Source organism: Podarcis cretensis (genome assembly GCF_951804945.1).
Source record: "Podarcis cretensis genome assembly, chromosome: 5".
Lineage (NCBI taxonomy): Eukaryota > Metazoa > Chordata > Lepidosauria > Squamata > Lacertidae > Podarcis > Podarcis cretensis.
Genome location: NC_137174.1, coordinates 101899881 through 101916179, shown reverse-complemented (window position 1 = coordinate 101916179; position 16299 = coordinate 101899881). Strand labels below are relative to the sequence as shown.

General features: G+C 49.1%; 1 protein-coding gene and 1 long non-coding RNA gene across 2 annotated transcripts in view; one reads left to right on the top strand and one right to left on the bottom strand.

The window, feature by feature from the left end:
• Nucleotides 1-8450, top strand: part of MB21D2 (Mab-21 domain containing 2) — a 60204-nt gene extending 51754 nt beyond the window's left edge. Inside the window, exon 2 of the mRNA XM_079978034.1 lies at nt 6429-8450. Within this exon, the coding sequence (XP_079834160.1) occupies nt 6429-7693 (1265 nt within the window). The 3' untranslated portion in view covers nt 7694-8450. The remainder of the gene's footprint in view (nt 1-6428) is intronic.
• The window catches only part of LOC307217218, a 671692-nt gene that overhangs the window by 14878 nt on the left and 640515 nt on the right, over nt 1-16299 (bottom strand). The window lies entirely within an intron of this gene.

Genomic DNA, 16299 nt, shown 5'->3' with positions numbered 1-16299 from the left:
TTCCCCTTATTCCCTCATAAAAGATAAGACGCGACACAATCTCCTCTAAAAGTATAAAAAGAGTTTACTCACACATCATTCTGTTCACAATCAGATCCCAGAAGGCAGACTTGTCTTAGAAAAGTAACATACACCTGGAAACTATCTCATAAGGAGACAGTCCCTTTGTCCTCTCTTGGAGAGCATCTTTGGCTAAGCAGATGTTGCTTCTTCGATGCACGTAGTCAAAGAGAAAGAGATGGCTGCCCTGCCCTGTGCTTTTGTTGTTACCTGCGCAGGTGAGGCCACGCCCACCTCTAGTCACATGCAGAGGAAGTCTGTCCCAGCCCAGAAGGAAACAGGAAGTTGACCTGCTGGCTGGACAAACATTCCTCCCCATGTGTAACATGTTCGCTCTAGGAATGTTGTACTTGACTGCTCTTGTGTTTCACATCCCACGGGTTTTTGGATACAGAAAGTTTTGTTTCCCCACCCCACCCCCTCTTGCAACGAGGGGGTGTGTGTTCAAATATGTCATACTTCAATCTATGGCCTGAAGTAGTGTCCTCCACCAAAAAGAAACTCTCCTGGCTTGGTTCTGCTGCATGTCTAAAGAGCCTAGTGTAGAATTTTAGGGTTGGAGAGGGACCTCTCGGGGCCATCTAGTCCAACCTCCTGCAGTGCAGGAATCTCAGCGAAAGACTCCCTGGCAAACGGTCATACAACCTCTGCTTAAAGGAAGGAGAGTCCACCACATCCCGGTTTAACTGTGGAACAGCTCTAACCGCCAGAAAGTTCTTCCTGATGTTGCACCAAAATCTCCTTTCTTTGCAACTTGAAGCCCTTGGTTTGAGTCCTACCCTCCAGAGCAGGAGAAAACAAGCTTGTTCTCTCTTCCTTGTGACAGCCCATTAGATATTTGAAGATGGCTCTCCTAGCCTCTTAGTCTCCTCTTTTCCAGGGTAAACATACCCAGCTCCTTCAATCGTTCCAGACACCAGGCCACAAGAGAAATATTCTGCTTGCTTTAAACTGGTCCCTGGCGTGGTTGCAAAGTATAGCGCAGCTTTCTGACCTCCAGTGCCAAGGGGATGATCTGCTCCTAACTCTTCCTCTTTTCCTTCGGATGCAAAAGTTGCTGTTGGCTTTTTGTCCTAAAATAACAAGCTGTCTTGGCTTGGCTTTGCATTGAGCATTCTGCTTAATGGGGCTTAATAAAGATTTTTTATATATATATAAAGGTAGACCTTGAACAGCATTTGCTATTTTAGGAAAAAAATCATTGCAAAATTGCTGACTCCCCCTGAATGGAAGAATTTGGTGGGAACAGGAGGGTTGTGTGTGTGTGTGTGTGTGTGTGTGTTTGGGACGGGGTTTGAGGGCTGGGAGAAGGGTGCTGGCAGGATTTCCCCCCCTCTGCCCCACGTGTTAGAGCTCCTTTTGTTGCATCTTGAAAATCTCCGGCAGGGAGCAGAGCGGCACATTCGTTGGGCATGTGATTTTAAAAATAGTTTCCCAAAAATAACTTCAAACCATCCCATAGGGCTCTTTTTTTCAGAGGCATGTTTATTTAACAGCACTTTAAAAAACCCAAAAAAACCAAGCCAGCAATGTAAGAACCTCGAAAGGAGTTCTTTCTGCCTGCTTTCCCCTTTTCTCCTACACTGCTCTTGCGTGAGAAATTTCAGGATGCCTTTCTCCTCCCCTTCCAAATTCTGCTTTTCCACAGCAGACTTCTGGTTTAGGTTTTTTTTAACCCGGAAGGCTGACATTCCAGAGAAACCAACAGCCTCTCCCCACCACCCCCTGTATTAATTTATTTGCAATATTTATAGTCTCCTCTTCATTGAGTGTTTTCAGTCCCAGAGCAGGGAACAAAGTCATAAAAATAAACAGAGGAAAGCAACATACGGAAAGTTCTGTTGTCATTTTTTCTTGATTTTATGGTTTTGCAAACTGCTTTGAGGTTTGTCTTTGTTACAGTCTAGCAATGTATACATTTAAAGAAATAAAATAAATAAATTACGATGCCACGTAGACAGGACCAAGAAACGACCAAATGATTCTGTTACAAGACGCACAAGCAAAATTACAGCAATATCAATTAATATTTCCAATTTAATTTAAAACTGCAGTTGTCTGGCTCGTGGCTTAACACTTCCAAAATGCAGCTGGCTGTGAATTGTGGTCGGTGTCCTTGAGCCATTTGTATTGGGATGGTTTGTCTGTGCATTGATAATGCTTTCAGGATGGGGGGAGAGAGGGGGGAAGAGTCCTTTTGAGGAGCATACACTAATCTTTCTTTCCAGTTTGAGATGGGTTAGGCCAGGGGTGCCCAAACTTTTTTCAAAGAGGGCCAGATTTGATGCAGTGCATACATGGGGGCCAACCAAGAGTTGACCTATTTTTAAGATTGAAGTTGTTGACCTTTTTTTACTATTTTACCCAAAGTTGTTTAGCAAAGAATTTAATTGTTGAGCTTTTTGAGGGATTTTACCCCAGGAAATAGGGACGCGGGTGGCGCTGTGGGTTAAACCACAGAGCCTAGGGCTTGCAGATCGGAAGGTTGGCAGTTCGAATCCCTGTTTCCGTGTGTTGCTGTGGTTCGCCAGAAGCGGCTCAGTCATGCTGGCCACATGACCCGGAAGCTGTACGCCGGCTCTCTCGGCCAATATAGCGAGATGAGCGCCACAACCCCAGAGTTGGCCACAACTGGACCTAATGGTCACAGATCCCTTTACCTTTAAAGGGTATTTAGGACACGGGTGGCACTGTGGTCTAAACCACAGAGCCTAGGGCTTGCCGATCAGAAGGTTGGTGGTTTGAATCCCTGCGACAGGGTAAGCTCCGGTTGCTTGGTCCCAGCGCCGTTACCTGCCAACCTAGCAGTTTGAAAGCACAAAGTGCAAGTAGATAAATAGGTACCTTCTGGCGGGAAGGTAAACGGCGTTTCCATGCGCTGCTCTGGTTTGCCAGAAGCAGCTTAGTCATGCTGGCCACATGACCTGGAAGCTGTACGCCGGCTCCCTCGGCCAGTAAAGCGAGATGAGCACCGCAACCCCAGTCGGCCACGACTGGACCTAATGGTCAGGGGTCCCTTTACCTTTTACCCCAGGAAATAAACTGCCACAGGGGCCGGATTAAACCGAACAGCGGGCCGCATTAGGCCCCCAAAACGGACTTCGGAAATGCCTGGGTTAGGCAGAGGAGAGGGAACGCACTGGAATAGACCCACCCCTCCATCTAAGTGGCTTGGGGAGGCTTCGATTATACCTCACCTATCAAGAGGGACTAGAAACTTGATCTGTCGCCTGACAGCCCACACCTTTGTGCAGGGCTCTTCGCGTACACATAGTCTCAAAAGGAAAAAGTGTGCTGAATGTGCCCTGCTCTCATGTAGGTGCAAGGCTGATTCTCCTGAGCACCAGATTTCAGTAGTCATTTCTGAGTTACTCTGGAGGAGGCAAAAAACAGCTCACCTAGAATCATAGAAGTGCAGGGTCAGAAGGGAGAGATCTCTTCTCCCACCTCCTTCCTGCAGATACTGCCACCGGCGGCATTTGAACCCGGGGCTTTTCTGCCCGCCAATCTGGTGCTCTGTGCTCTGGTTAAAAAGCCAGCAGAAGTTGTCCGAGAGGACAAAAGGGAGAGGGCAAGGTTGTGGCGGTAAGGCAATCTCCTGCAGAAAATAGTTCAGGTCAATGGGTTGGAGAGAGAGCAGGTTTTAAATACAACTGACATGTGGCCTTGGCCTCTGGAGTCGGGTGCCTGCGATCGATCGCGGAGCTCCGAGCCTAAAACCGCCCTGGTTTCGAAGATTTAATTCCCTGCAAATTGAAAAAAGCAGGGAGGGAAGCGTCCCAGATGATCAAAGCACCAGCTCTGCAGGTGGATTTCTTGACAAGCTTTTCAGTCTCTCCACTTTTGATTCTCTTAGTGCATGAATGCTGTTCCGACACCCAGCCTGGGAGAAAGGAGGGTGGCGGTGGTGGCAGCGCCTTATGAAGCACGCACAGTTGAGTTATCCTAACAGGGGCCTATTAGTCCTCTGTGAACATCAGGAGAGCCTGCTGGATCAGGCCTGTCGCCCATCGAGTCCACAATCCTGAGATTCAACTGAGATTCAGAAGCATCTCTGCCTCTGACAGTGGAGGGAGAGCAGAGCCATTATTCAGGACCTTAAGGTCCATGAATAATCATAGTTTAGAAGTCCCGGCCCCTAAGGAAGTCAGACTATCCTCCACCAGGGCCAGGACCTTCTCAGTGATGGCTCCAACCTGGTGGAATGCTCTGTCCCATGAGACCAGGGCCCTTCAGGATTTAACCTCCTTCCGCTGGGCCTGTAAGATAGAGCTATTCCGCCTGGCCTTTAATTTGAATTCAGCCTGATCTTTTATTTCCCTTCCTTCCCTCCCCTTTTATGAAGATCACCCGCTCTGAGACCCCACAGCCAATTCTCCCCTGGTCTCCTCGCCGGCCCAAGTAGGACCGATTCAGCCAGCTAGCCCTGGGGATTATCTAATTGATTTTTGATTTTTATTGTTATTCATGTTTTTATACTGTATTTTATGCTGCTTTTATAATTAATTGTTTTAAATTTGTTGTTAGCCGCCCTGAGCCCGGTTTTTGAACCGGGAAGGGTGGGGTATAAATATTATACCCTTGGCAGCCTCTTCCTCCTCCTCCATGAATTTCTCTAATCCTCTTTTAAAGCCATCTAGGTTAGCAGCCACCACTGCGTCCTGCGGGAGTTCCAGAGTTTAACTAGGCGCTGTGTGAAGAAACAGGCAGTGATGCCCACCAGCTTGCATGGCTTTAAAAGAGGATGTGAAAAATTCATAGAGGAGAGAAAGGTTCTTAACTCTCAGAGCTGGGTTCTTGTTCACCTGTCAGAGGCAGCAAATTCTTCCAAATGTCACTTGGTAGATGTTGCTCTTGTGTTTGAATCCTGCCTGTGGGTTTCCCATAATGGGCATCTTGTTGGCCGCTGTGAGGAGAGGGTGTGTTCCGGTCTTCTCATTTCGACTTTTCTGGGGGGGTAAATGGGGCCAGAGTGCCTCCGGGATAGAGAGATAGATTGATCTAATAGATCTGATGCGTACCACCTGAACTAATGCCATGAGCCGCCGAAGTGGACCAAGCATGCAGTCCAGACCAGCGCCCATCTTTACGGCCTGATTTGACCAGCAGGCCAGAAGTTCCCCAACGCTGCCAGTTATTTATTTGTTATAGAACATTTACACACCGCTGTATAAAAACGGTTTACAAAAAGGGAGAAAACGATAAAATTATCCAGTTGACCGTGATAATTTAAGACATACTAAAGCATTGCAGGAGATGGACTACAATTCTGTGAATCTGTAAATAGTTTAAAAATACAGGCGACTGGAACTTGAAGCTCATATTCCCTTTAATAATGGTGACCTAGTTCTGATGACCACAGCAAGGAACTTGGCTGGATCGTAGAATTGGAATTTGCCATGAAAGAAACAGAGACATTAAAACCACCCGACTTCCCCAACTGTAGAGAAAGCAGTGGTGAGATCAGACAAGATCTAATATCCCTATAAACGTTGCAGCAGATGCAGATTGTCCAATTCCTGTAACTCTTTGTGCTTAACGCTTAGATTGCTACCATTTCCCATTGAGATGGGATTAGGTGAAGATGTTGCCCCTTCATGGTGGATGACAATGGGAAAAATTGGGTCCAGCAACCTTTGAGCAGCAGACATTCCCACCCCATGTGGAGGAATGTGCCTTTAGGCAGACACCCTCTCCAGCATAAGGGTTAACTCTATCTCTTTTTAATTCATTTTCATTTAGACTTGAAACAATAACATTTCAAATAAAAAAAAATACACAATTAATATTGACTCCCCTTCTCCCCTTTCCATGGTGCATTTTATTACTTCCTTTCCCATTACATATTTTAATTCTCCCTACAGGCGTGAGCTCTTGAAAGGCATAAGGTCTTTCCGCTGCCATCTTTTTAAAAAAAAAATAAAAAAATTATCGATTTTAACATATAAATTATAAAATGTACCACAAAACTTATCACTTATACAATCTTTTAAGACTGCCATCAGTACCTCTGATGATCCACCGTTTTAACCACTTCTTTTGCATTTCTTAACTTTATATTGCCTTTACATCTCTTAACAAATCGTCCTTCCCCTTCTCCATTTTTGCAATACTTCCAATAATACTCCTCACAAAACTTCTTGCAAACCTACAAACGTCGTCTGATCTTCACAAATACTTTTCAAATAGTCTGTAAATTTACTCCATTCTTCCGTGAATTTCTGATCCCGCTGGTTTCGAATCCTTCCTGTTAGTTTATCTAGTACTGCATAGTCCATTAACTTTCCGCTGCCATCTTATAGCAAACCAGCAAGGCTGAGGACGCCCTGCTCTCCTCTTTCTGAACTTCTTCTCCTTCCTCTTTGCAGGCATGGTGCAGAAACTTGACCAAAAGCTCCCGGTTGCCAATGAGTACTTGCTCCTCTCTGGTGGTGTCCGGGAAGGCGTGGTGGACCTGGACCTGGACGACCTGAACATCTATGCCCGCGGCACCGACTACGACATGGACTTCACCCTTCTGGTGCCGGCGCTGAAGCTCCACGACCGCAACCAGCCCGTCACCCTGGACATGCGGCACTCGGCCCTCTGCCACTCGTGGCTGAGCCTGCGGCTCTTTGACGAGGGCACCATCAGCAAGTGGAAGGACTGCTGCACCATCGTGGACCACATCAACGGGGCCACCAACTACTTCTTCTCCCCCACCAAGGTGGCCGACTGGTTCCACGACTCCATCAGCGTGGTCCTGTCTGAGATCCAGAAGAAGCCCCAGAGAGGGATGCCCAGGGTGGAGAAGGTGGAGAAGAATGGAACCATCATCTCCATCATCCTGGGGGTGGGCAGCAGCCGCATGCTCTATGACATTGTCCCCGTCGTGTCCTTCAAAGGTTGGCCGGCCGTGGCTCAGAGCTGGCTGATGGAGAACCACTTCTGGGACGGGAAGATCACCGAGGAGGAGGTCATCAGCGGGTTTTACCTGGTGCCCGCCTGCTCCTACAGAGGGCGGAAGGACAACGAGTGGAGGCTGTCTTTTGCCCGCAGCGAGGTCCAGCTGAAAAAGTGCATCTCCGGCAGCCTCATGCAGGCCTACCAGGCATGCAAAGCCATCATCATCAAGCTGCTCTCACGCCCCAAGGCCATCAGCCCCTACCACCTGCGCAGCATGATGCTCTGGGCTTGCGACCGGCTGCCCGCCAGCTACCTGGCGCAGGAGGACTACGCTGCCCACTTCCTCCTGGGCCTCATTGACGACCTGCAGCACTGCCTGGTGAACAAGATGTGCCCCAACTACTTCATCCCCCAGTGCAACATGCTGGAGCACCTCTCCGAGGAGACGGCCATGCTCCACGCCCGCAAGCTCTCCTCCGTGCGCTCGGACCCGGCCGAGCACCTCCGGACTGCCATCGAGCACGTCAAGGCAGCCAACCGGCTGACGCTGGAGCTCCAGCGGAGGGGCAGCACCACCAGCATCCCCTCCCCGCAGTCAGATGGCGGAGACCCCAGCCAGCCGGATGACCGGCTGGCCAAAAAGCTCCAGCAGCTGGTCACCGAGAACCCGGGCAAGTCCATCTCCGTCTTCATCAATCCGGACGATGTCACGCGGCCGCACTTCCGGATCGATGACAAGTTCTTCTGAGGGACGGCTTCTCTCCCCACCCCAGTTTCAGACTTGAGCCTCGGCTCACCGCCACCCCAAGACCCTCTCCCTCCCACTCCCCTTTTTGGAATCTTTTTTTTTTAAAAAAAAAAACATATCCAGCTTAGATTGGATTCGCGGAGGACAAAATACAGACTTCTTCCTGGTTCTGCAGGATGGGGCAGTTTCTCACTGTTTCGTTTGCTGCTACTTTCCCCCTTTCCGGCCTATGTGTCGCTTTTGAGGAATACCTGAAGCCACACTTCCTGGGTTTCCCCCTCTTCCTCCTTTTTTTTGCAACCTTCCTTTCCGTGTTGATTTTCTGTTGCTTTTTGTTCCTGGAGCTCCCTCCCTTAGCTCCGAGGTCATGAGTACGAGGAGTTCCAGAAAGGGATTTTTTTGGGTGGGTGGGTGGGGGTGTTGTGGCTTCCTTTCCATTGCTGGGGGGGGGTCCCATTTTCATTTGCTTCATTTCCTCTTTTGCTCCCCCAGAAGGACCGAGGCAGCTTTGCAAACAGTGACGAAACGTCCCAAAACGATGGGGTGTTGCCTCCCACACACAGCCCCCCCCCAAGTCACTTCTTCTTGAATGTAATAGCTCAGATTTGGACTTCTCATGGCATAAGGAAAGGTGCCTCGGCCCACCTTCCGCACGCGGGGGAAAGGAAAACGGTTCTGGAATGTTAGTTTTTAGTGCGTGTAATTATTCAAAGCCTTATTTAAATGCTATTAAAGAACATACCATTATAAATGTTAATTTGCACTAATGACATCATCTGCCGGCTTCTGGCTTCTTCTAAGGATTTTGCATCTGGGGTGGGGGGGGTCCCCCCTCTTCCTGGTGCTCAGTCCCTGCTGCTTTCCTGGATCCAGTGAGAGATTCTCCCAGCTGGCAGATGACCCCGAGGCCTGGATGGAAGGGCTTTGCAAGGGAGCCCATGGATAAAGTCGCCTCCTCGCTTAGCTTCTCCTAAGCCCCCTTTTGGTTTCTTGCATCCTTGAGGGGTGGCCGTACCAACAGCTCCTGCTCTGCGGCCTCACCAATCTGGCTGCAGAGAATCCATGGGGGGGGTCTCCCTGCTGGCGGAAGAGAGGGGGCCTGGGGTGCTTTGACCCAGGAGACCCAGCTCTCTGGGAGAGCCTAAGGGACTGAGTTCAGCTCCCAGCAGCATCTCTGGGGAGGGGTGGGAGAAGCTCTCTGGGGTGCAGCTGCCGTCCGTGCCCACAATGTAGAGCCACAATGCAGAGCCATGGCTTCCGGTGTCAGCCAGCCCTTCGGAAGCAGGAGGACTAGAACCTTGCGTTGCATTAAGGCAAACGGCTATAGCTGCAGGCATTTGATCTGCCTGAAGAAGGCCTGGACTTCAGCCTTCACTGGGGTCTCAGAGAGAAGCCTGAAACCCTTGGAGAAGCTGCTATCAGCCAGTGTAAACAATATTGAGCTAGATAGACACACACACACACCCAGGCCTGGCTGGGATAGGGCAGCAGACAGAGAGACAGGTATCAATGGCCACTAGCCAGGCTGTCTCTGCTCTGCTTCCACAGCTAGAGGCAGCCATGCTTCTGAATCCCAGTTTCTGGAAACCACAGAAGGGGAGAGTATTGATCTCGTATTCAAATTCTGCTTGGGGGTCTCCTATCAAAGCACCTGGTTGGCCACTGTGAGAACAGGAGGCTGGACTGGATGGGCCATTGGGAACCTCTCATGCCATTATTATTATTATTATTATTATTATTATTATTATTATTATTATTGAATTTAAATCCTCCCTTCCTCCTCAAAGAGCCCAGGACGGCAGATAATACATTTATTTTTTTTAAGGCAGTTCCCTGTGCGTTGCACCTTCTGGAACAGGCAGTGGTGTAGTCTAGCCTTGAGGTTGCAGATTAAAAAGATGGGGAGGACAGCCCCCCCCTTTTCATTTATAGTGTTGATCGGCACACATTTCCAAGGAAACACCCTCGTAAACTGAGCTCAGGCAAGGAGGGCTCTGTCCCAGAAGGACCACAAGAAATGGCCGCATGAAGTCTGCAGCCCCAACAGAGAGCAGAGCCCTTTTTTCAGCCTGGCTGGGGGGGGGGGCTATCTTCAGGGGCCTGTTTGTGGTTGACATGGCTGCCTGCTTGAGGTTCCCTGCTCTCATTTCACCCTGGCTCGTTGAGGGGCAGAGATGGCGTCCAGTGTCCCTCCATAGAGGGGGCTCCCTGTCGCTCAGTGGGGGGAGACCATGCACCAACACCCCCAACTTAAAGGCATAGCTGTCAACTTACAGATTTGAAAATAAGGGAACATCAGCCTCGAAAATAAGGGATCAGCAGCCAAAATAAGGGATTTTCCCGGCACAGGTATGTTCAACTTCTGAGCCCCTCCGAGCCAAAGGCAGAAAGCCCAGCCAGCAGCCAAACGAAGCCTCATGCGGTGGTTCCCACAGCGCAGCAACCCGGCAAAGGGGATGCAGCAAGGAAAACCACCGTCCCCTCTCCGCTGGGAAGCGCTGAGCAAAGGCGAGTCCCCAGGCAAGGCGGCAGATTTGATCGGCACAAGGCATGCAAGCTCCACCCCCCAGTCGTTCTTAGACTCCTTATTGGGTGAGCAAAGCAGCCAAGCAACACAGTTGGAGCCTCCCTCCTCCCTGGCCGGCAGGGAGGGAGGGAGAGGAGCTGCTTCCTTTGAAACCCGGGAAATCTAAGGGACATCATCAATAAGGGACAGCAGAGGGACACAGGGCTGGGATAAGGGAGTTTCCTGCCAAATAAGGGACGGTTGACAGCTATGCTTAAAGGAAATCCCGTGATGGGGAGCAGCGGAGACCATTCTGGTCCCAAGAGGCTGGAGATCTGCTGCCCATCAGAGCAGGCTGGCCTTTCACCTGGCCATGTGCCCCCTCCCCGCTGCTTTTGGACAGCCACTCTCATCAGCCAGCCTGGCCACGTGGAGCTGAGGCTGATGGGAGTTGTAGTCCGCAGCAGCAGCAGCCACTAGCTGGCAATGGCTGGTGAAGACCCTTCCTTTCTGGGCTGCGTCTTTTAGATTGTGAGCCTGCGGGCAGGGGCTGTTTTTCTAAACCCTATTTTGTAAGCCTCTCTGGGAGCCTTTTTGGCTGAAGAACAGGGTCAAAATGGCTTTAAATAAATTGGTTCTTAAATGAAAAGGCAGCTTTTTCTGTTCTTTGGAAAGACAAAGGGATTCACTCGCTTGATCTCCATCGTACGTGAAAGGTAGGTCACTATCCCTTCTCTCTCCCCCCCCCCCCTTTGCAAATAGGAAGGCTCAGGGAAGACTGCAGTGGTCCTCGCTGTGCAGAGATTCGAACTCTGCACTCTGAAATCCCTGTTACAGATAGGTAGCTGTGTTGGTCTGCCATAGTCAAAACAAAATAAAAAAATTCCTTCCAGTAGCACCTTAAAGACCAACTAAATTAGTTCTTGGTATGAGCTTTCGTGTATCTGAAGAAGTGTGCATGCACACCAAAGCTCATACCAAGAACTAACTTAGTTGGTCTTTAAGGTGCTACTGGAAGGAATTTTTTTATTTTGTTCTGAAATCCCTAATTGCACTGTGCAAACTCCCCTCCTTGTTCCCCACCACCACCTCTCTGCATTCTCCAGCACACACAAGTCTGCCCCAAAACATTTTTCCTTACTACCCCCCCATTCCATGCTTGCACCTTTGCCTCAGAAGGGTCAGCACCCTTTCTTAGTCATTGAGCTGTAGAGCTGGAAGAGACCCAAGGGGTCATATAATCTAATCCATTGCAAGGCAGGAATCTCAGGGCAGAGGACCATGATAATCGGAAGGGACTCAGGGCATCATCCAAACTGACACCCCCCAAATTGCAAAGACTACTTTTTGGGGAATGCGATGAGTAGCCTCATTTGCATTGCGATGCTATTGGGTTTTTTTGAAAGCTTCTCCCCCCCCCCCAAGAAATCTGAGATCTCCAGCCCTTCCATCCCACATTCTCTCCCAGAGAATGCTCATTAATCTCTTTAAAAATAGAAAAGGGGGTGGGAGGTTTGTTGGAAGTGCAAAGTCTTCTCCTTTGCTCCCACCTCTGAGGCATCTGCGCGCACCTGGAGGTCAAACGGGGACACGGAAGAACACGGCCTCAGAAGGTCAGAGAGATCAAAGGAGAGGAAACACACACACCCCCACCGCCGCAAGGGCCTGTATAGGAACAAGACTTGCTCTCCGGCCTTTTCAGCCGAGCCCCTGCTGTTGGGCCACGAACAAAACCTCTCCAAAAAAAAGGTGCTCAGATCAACCCCAGCAGAACAGTTTTAACAAAGGGCTGAGCCACAGGGAGTGTGGCAGCGGCAGGCCAGGCTTTGGTCGCTGTTGCTGAGCGTGCTGAAAAAGCCTGGGCAGGTGATGTTCTGTTCTCACTGGCCAAGGTGTGCTATATATAAACTCCCATCTCCCTAAAATCTAAAGCACGAGAACCTGGCCCAGAGCAGCTGGGAAAGCAGAAACTCACTTCTCTGCTCCCCTTCTCTAGCTCTCCCTGTTTCCCCTCCTGCACTGCTTTATTCCATTTTCTCTCTCCCTCCCATCCATTTAAAAAGCAAAACTTTGACAGTGACTGGTTTTGCAACTATGGAAGAAGCAGCTTGCAGGTCAATTCTGTGTCCTGGGCAGCTGTCTATCAGCTCCATGTGATACGCAGGATGAGACCTTCCCTGCCCACAGACTGTCTCGCCAGAGTGGTGCATGCTCTAGTTATCTCCCGCTTGGACTACTGCAATGCGCTCTACGTGGGGCTGCCTTTGAAGGGGACCCGGAAACTACAACTAATCCAGAATGCGGCAGCTAGACTGGTGACTGAGAGTGGCTGCCGAGATGACACAACACCGGTCTTGAAAGACCTACATTGGCTCCCAGTACGTTTCCAAGCACAATTCAAAGTGTTGGTGCTGACCTTTCAAGCCTTAAATGACCTTGGCCCAGTATAACTGAAGGAGCGTCTCCACCCCCATTGTTCCGCCCAGACACTGAGATCCAGCGCCGAGGAACTTCCAGCAGTTCCTCCCTGCAAGAAGTGAAGTTACAGGGAACCAGACAGAGGGCCTTCTTGGTGGTGGCGCCCGCCCTGTGGAACACCCTCCCATCAGATGTCAAGGAAATACAGTGGTACCTCGGGTTACATAAGCTTCAGGTTACAGACTCCGCTAACCCAGAAATAGTGCTTCAGGTTAAGAACTTTGCTTCAGGTTAAGAACTTTGCTTCAGGATGAGAACAGAAATCACGCAGCGGCAGCAGGAGGCCCGATTAACTAAAGTGGTGCTTCAGGTTAAGAACAGTTTCAGGTTAATAACAGACCTCCAGAACGAATTAAGTACTTAACCTGAGGTACCACTGTAAACAACTACCTGACTTTTAGAAGATCTGAAGGCAGCCCTGTTTAGGGAAGTTTTTAATGTTTGATGTTTTATTTGTTTTTAATCTGTTTGGAAGCCACCCAGAGTGGCTGGGGAAACCCAACTGGATGGGTGGGGTATTAATATTAATAATATTAATAATAATAATTTGTTTTTTTATACCCCACCCATCTGGCAGCCTCCAACAAAATATTGAAATACAGTGGTCCGTTAAACATTTAAAACCTCCCTAAACAGGGCTGCCTTTAGATGTCTTCTAAAAGTCTGGTAGTTGTTGCTCTCTTTGACATCTGGTGGGAGGGCGTTCCCCGGGGGGGGGGGGGCTTCCAACTATAATTCAGTGGCGTAGCGTGGGTTGTCAGCACCCGGGGCAAGGCAAGTAATTTGCGCCCCCTAACCCGCAAGCCTGGCACGCCCCCCCTCCACAGTGGGCGGCGACCCGGCGGCTCGGATCGGATTTGCACAGCAGTGAGAGAGAGTGAGTGCAATGGATGAGCCTCACCCTGGGAAAACCTCCTTCATGATCAAGGTGTCTCCCCTGCCAGGTAAAATTCAGTGGTTTCCAGCTGTAATGCTTAAGAGATGTGAAAAAGAAGGTTTAGAAATAAGTATAAACTAATGGCGAGGATTTGTTGAACTAACAATTTGAATTGGAATACAAGAAAGGGAGGTATGAGGAGGTCTGGAAAATAGGTTAAAAGAAAATAAGTAATGGAAATCCTATGTGTTTTTAATTACTTTTGTATTTTTAGTATTTTTCTTTTTTTTCTTTTTTTTGTATTTTTGCTATTTTTATTTTTTCTTCTCCTTTTTTCACTCTACATTGTATTATTTCTTGAAAACTTTAATAAATATTCTATAAAAAAAGAGAGAGTGAGTGAGCCAGGTAGGGGCAGAGAGCTGCGAGCGCGCCCCCCCAAATGTTGCGCCCGGTGCGGCCGGCCCCCCCTTCACCCCCCACGCTACACCACTGCTATAATTCTAGGATTCCACGATCTGCCTTGGCAGCAGCTGTCTCCCTCCCTCGGTGCAAGCCCAGGGCGAGGCGGCCACGATGTCTCCCCGTCTTCGGAGAAAGCCATCGCACCACGCTGGGCTGAATCCCCCTGAGCACCAGCAGTTTGCAAGCCCCTGTGCCCCTGCAGCTGTTCTGGCACCGCGCCCTTCCTGCCATCTGGAAGCACTGGCTGGGAAGGGGAGGCTGGTGGCAGAAGTCCGCCCGCGCCTGCACCACGCGGAGCTAATCGGGAGTAAAACGCCGCTGCTGAGAGGGACTCGGTAAACGTCCTGTCGCCTCTCGTTAAAATCATGGGATGCAACTTCCTTGCCTCGCTGCCTCTCGCCTGGCCGCTTCCAGGGCGTGGGGAATAGCAGTGACTTGGCAGAAAGGAGATTGAGGCAGAAGGGGGCTCCCACGGAATTCTAGAGGGGGAAGAGTCCTCTAGTCCAATGTAGGAATCGCAGGAAAAGAATACCTGATGGCTGACCAACCTCTTTTTTAAAAACCCCCTGTGAAGGAGATTTCCTTTGTTGTTGTTGTTGTTGTTTAGTCGTTTAGTGGTGTCCGCCTCTTCATGACCCCATGGACCAGAGCACGCCAGGCACTCCTGTCTTCCACTGCCTCCCGCAGTTTGGTCAAACTCATGCTGGTAGCTTCCAGAACACTGTCCAGCCATCTCGTCCTCTGTCGTCCCCTTCTCCTTGTGCCCTCCATCTTTCCCAACATCAGGGTCTTTTCCAGGGAGTCTTCTCTTCTCATGAGGTGGCCAAAGTCTTGGAGCCTCAGCTTCAGGATCTGTCCTTCCAGTGAGCACTCAGGGCTGATTTCCTTCAGAATGGAGAGGTTGGATCTTCTTGCAGTCCATGGGAGTCTCCTTAAAAGTCTCCTCCAGCACCAGAATTCAAAAGCATAAATTCTTCAGCGATCAGCCTTCTTTATGGTCCATCTCTCACTTCCATACATCACTACTGGGAAAACCAGAGCTTTTACTATACGGACCTTTGTTGGCAAGGTGATGTCTCTGCTTTTTAAGATGCTGTCTAGGTTTGCCATCGCCTTTCTCCCAAGAAGCAGGCGTCTTTTAATTTCGTGACTGCTGTCACCATCTGCAGTGAACATGGAGCCCAAGAAAGTAAAATCTCTCACTGCCTCCATTTCTTCCCTTTCTATTTGCCAGGAGGTGATGGGACCAGTGAACATGATCTTCGTTTTTTTGATGTTGAGCTTCAGACCATATTTTGCACTCTCCTCTTTCACCCCCATTAAAAGGTTCTTTAATTCCTCCTCACTTTTTATCATAATAACATCAAATAACAAAACATATAATTCCCAAATCCCCCCCCCCCCGACTTCCCTCAATTTCCTCTTCTGGTTTTTTAACACACAATTTCCCCCTGTGTTTTTTTAATATTATTAAATAATATTATTTTAATAATATTAAATTCCTTAACTGTTACTATCCTCTTATCATTCTAACACTAGGTTGTATTTTCTATATTTATTTTGCCCATTGTAAGTGTTTACTCAAAACCTGCTAGTGAGTCCATTTCTTTACATTGTTTCTGTAAATACAACATACAGTACAGTGGTACCTCGGGATGTGAACAGGATCCGTTCTGGAGCCCCATTCACATCCTGAATAGAATGTAAGACGCGACAGCGCATCTGCGTCTGCACGGGTTGCGTTTTGCCGCTTCCACGCATGCGTGTGACATCATTTTGAGCGTCTGCGCATGTGTGAGTGGCAAAACCTGGAAGCAACGCGCTCAGTTACTTCCAGGTTGCCACGGAGCACAACCTGAAAGTGCTCAACCTGAAGCACATTCAACCCAAGGTATGACTGTACAGTGGTGCCTCAGGTTAAGTACTTAATTTGTTCCTTAGGTCCGTACTTAACCTGAAACTGTACTTACCCTGAAGCAAAACTTTAGCTAATGGGACCTCTTGCTGCTGCCGCGCTGCCGGAGCATGATTTCTGTTCTTATCCTGAAGCAAAGTTCTTAACCTGAAGCACTATTGCTGGGTTAGTGGAGTCTGTAGCCTGAAGCGTATGTAACCTGAGGTACCACTGTATATGGTTCCCCATCTTTTTAAAAGTCTCTAATTTCTTAGTCTTTCAGTTAGCTTTGCCATTTCAGCATATCCCACCAGTTTTTCTTGCCATTGTTCTTTAGTTGGTAACATCACTAGTTAACCATATTCACCTTCCTTGAGGGTCTCTTC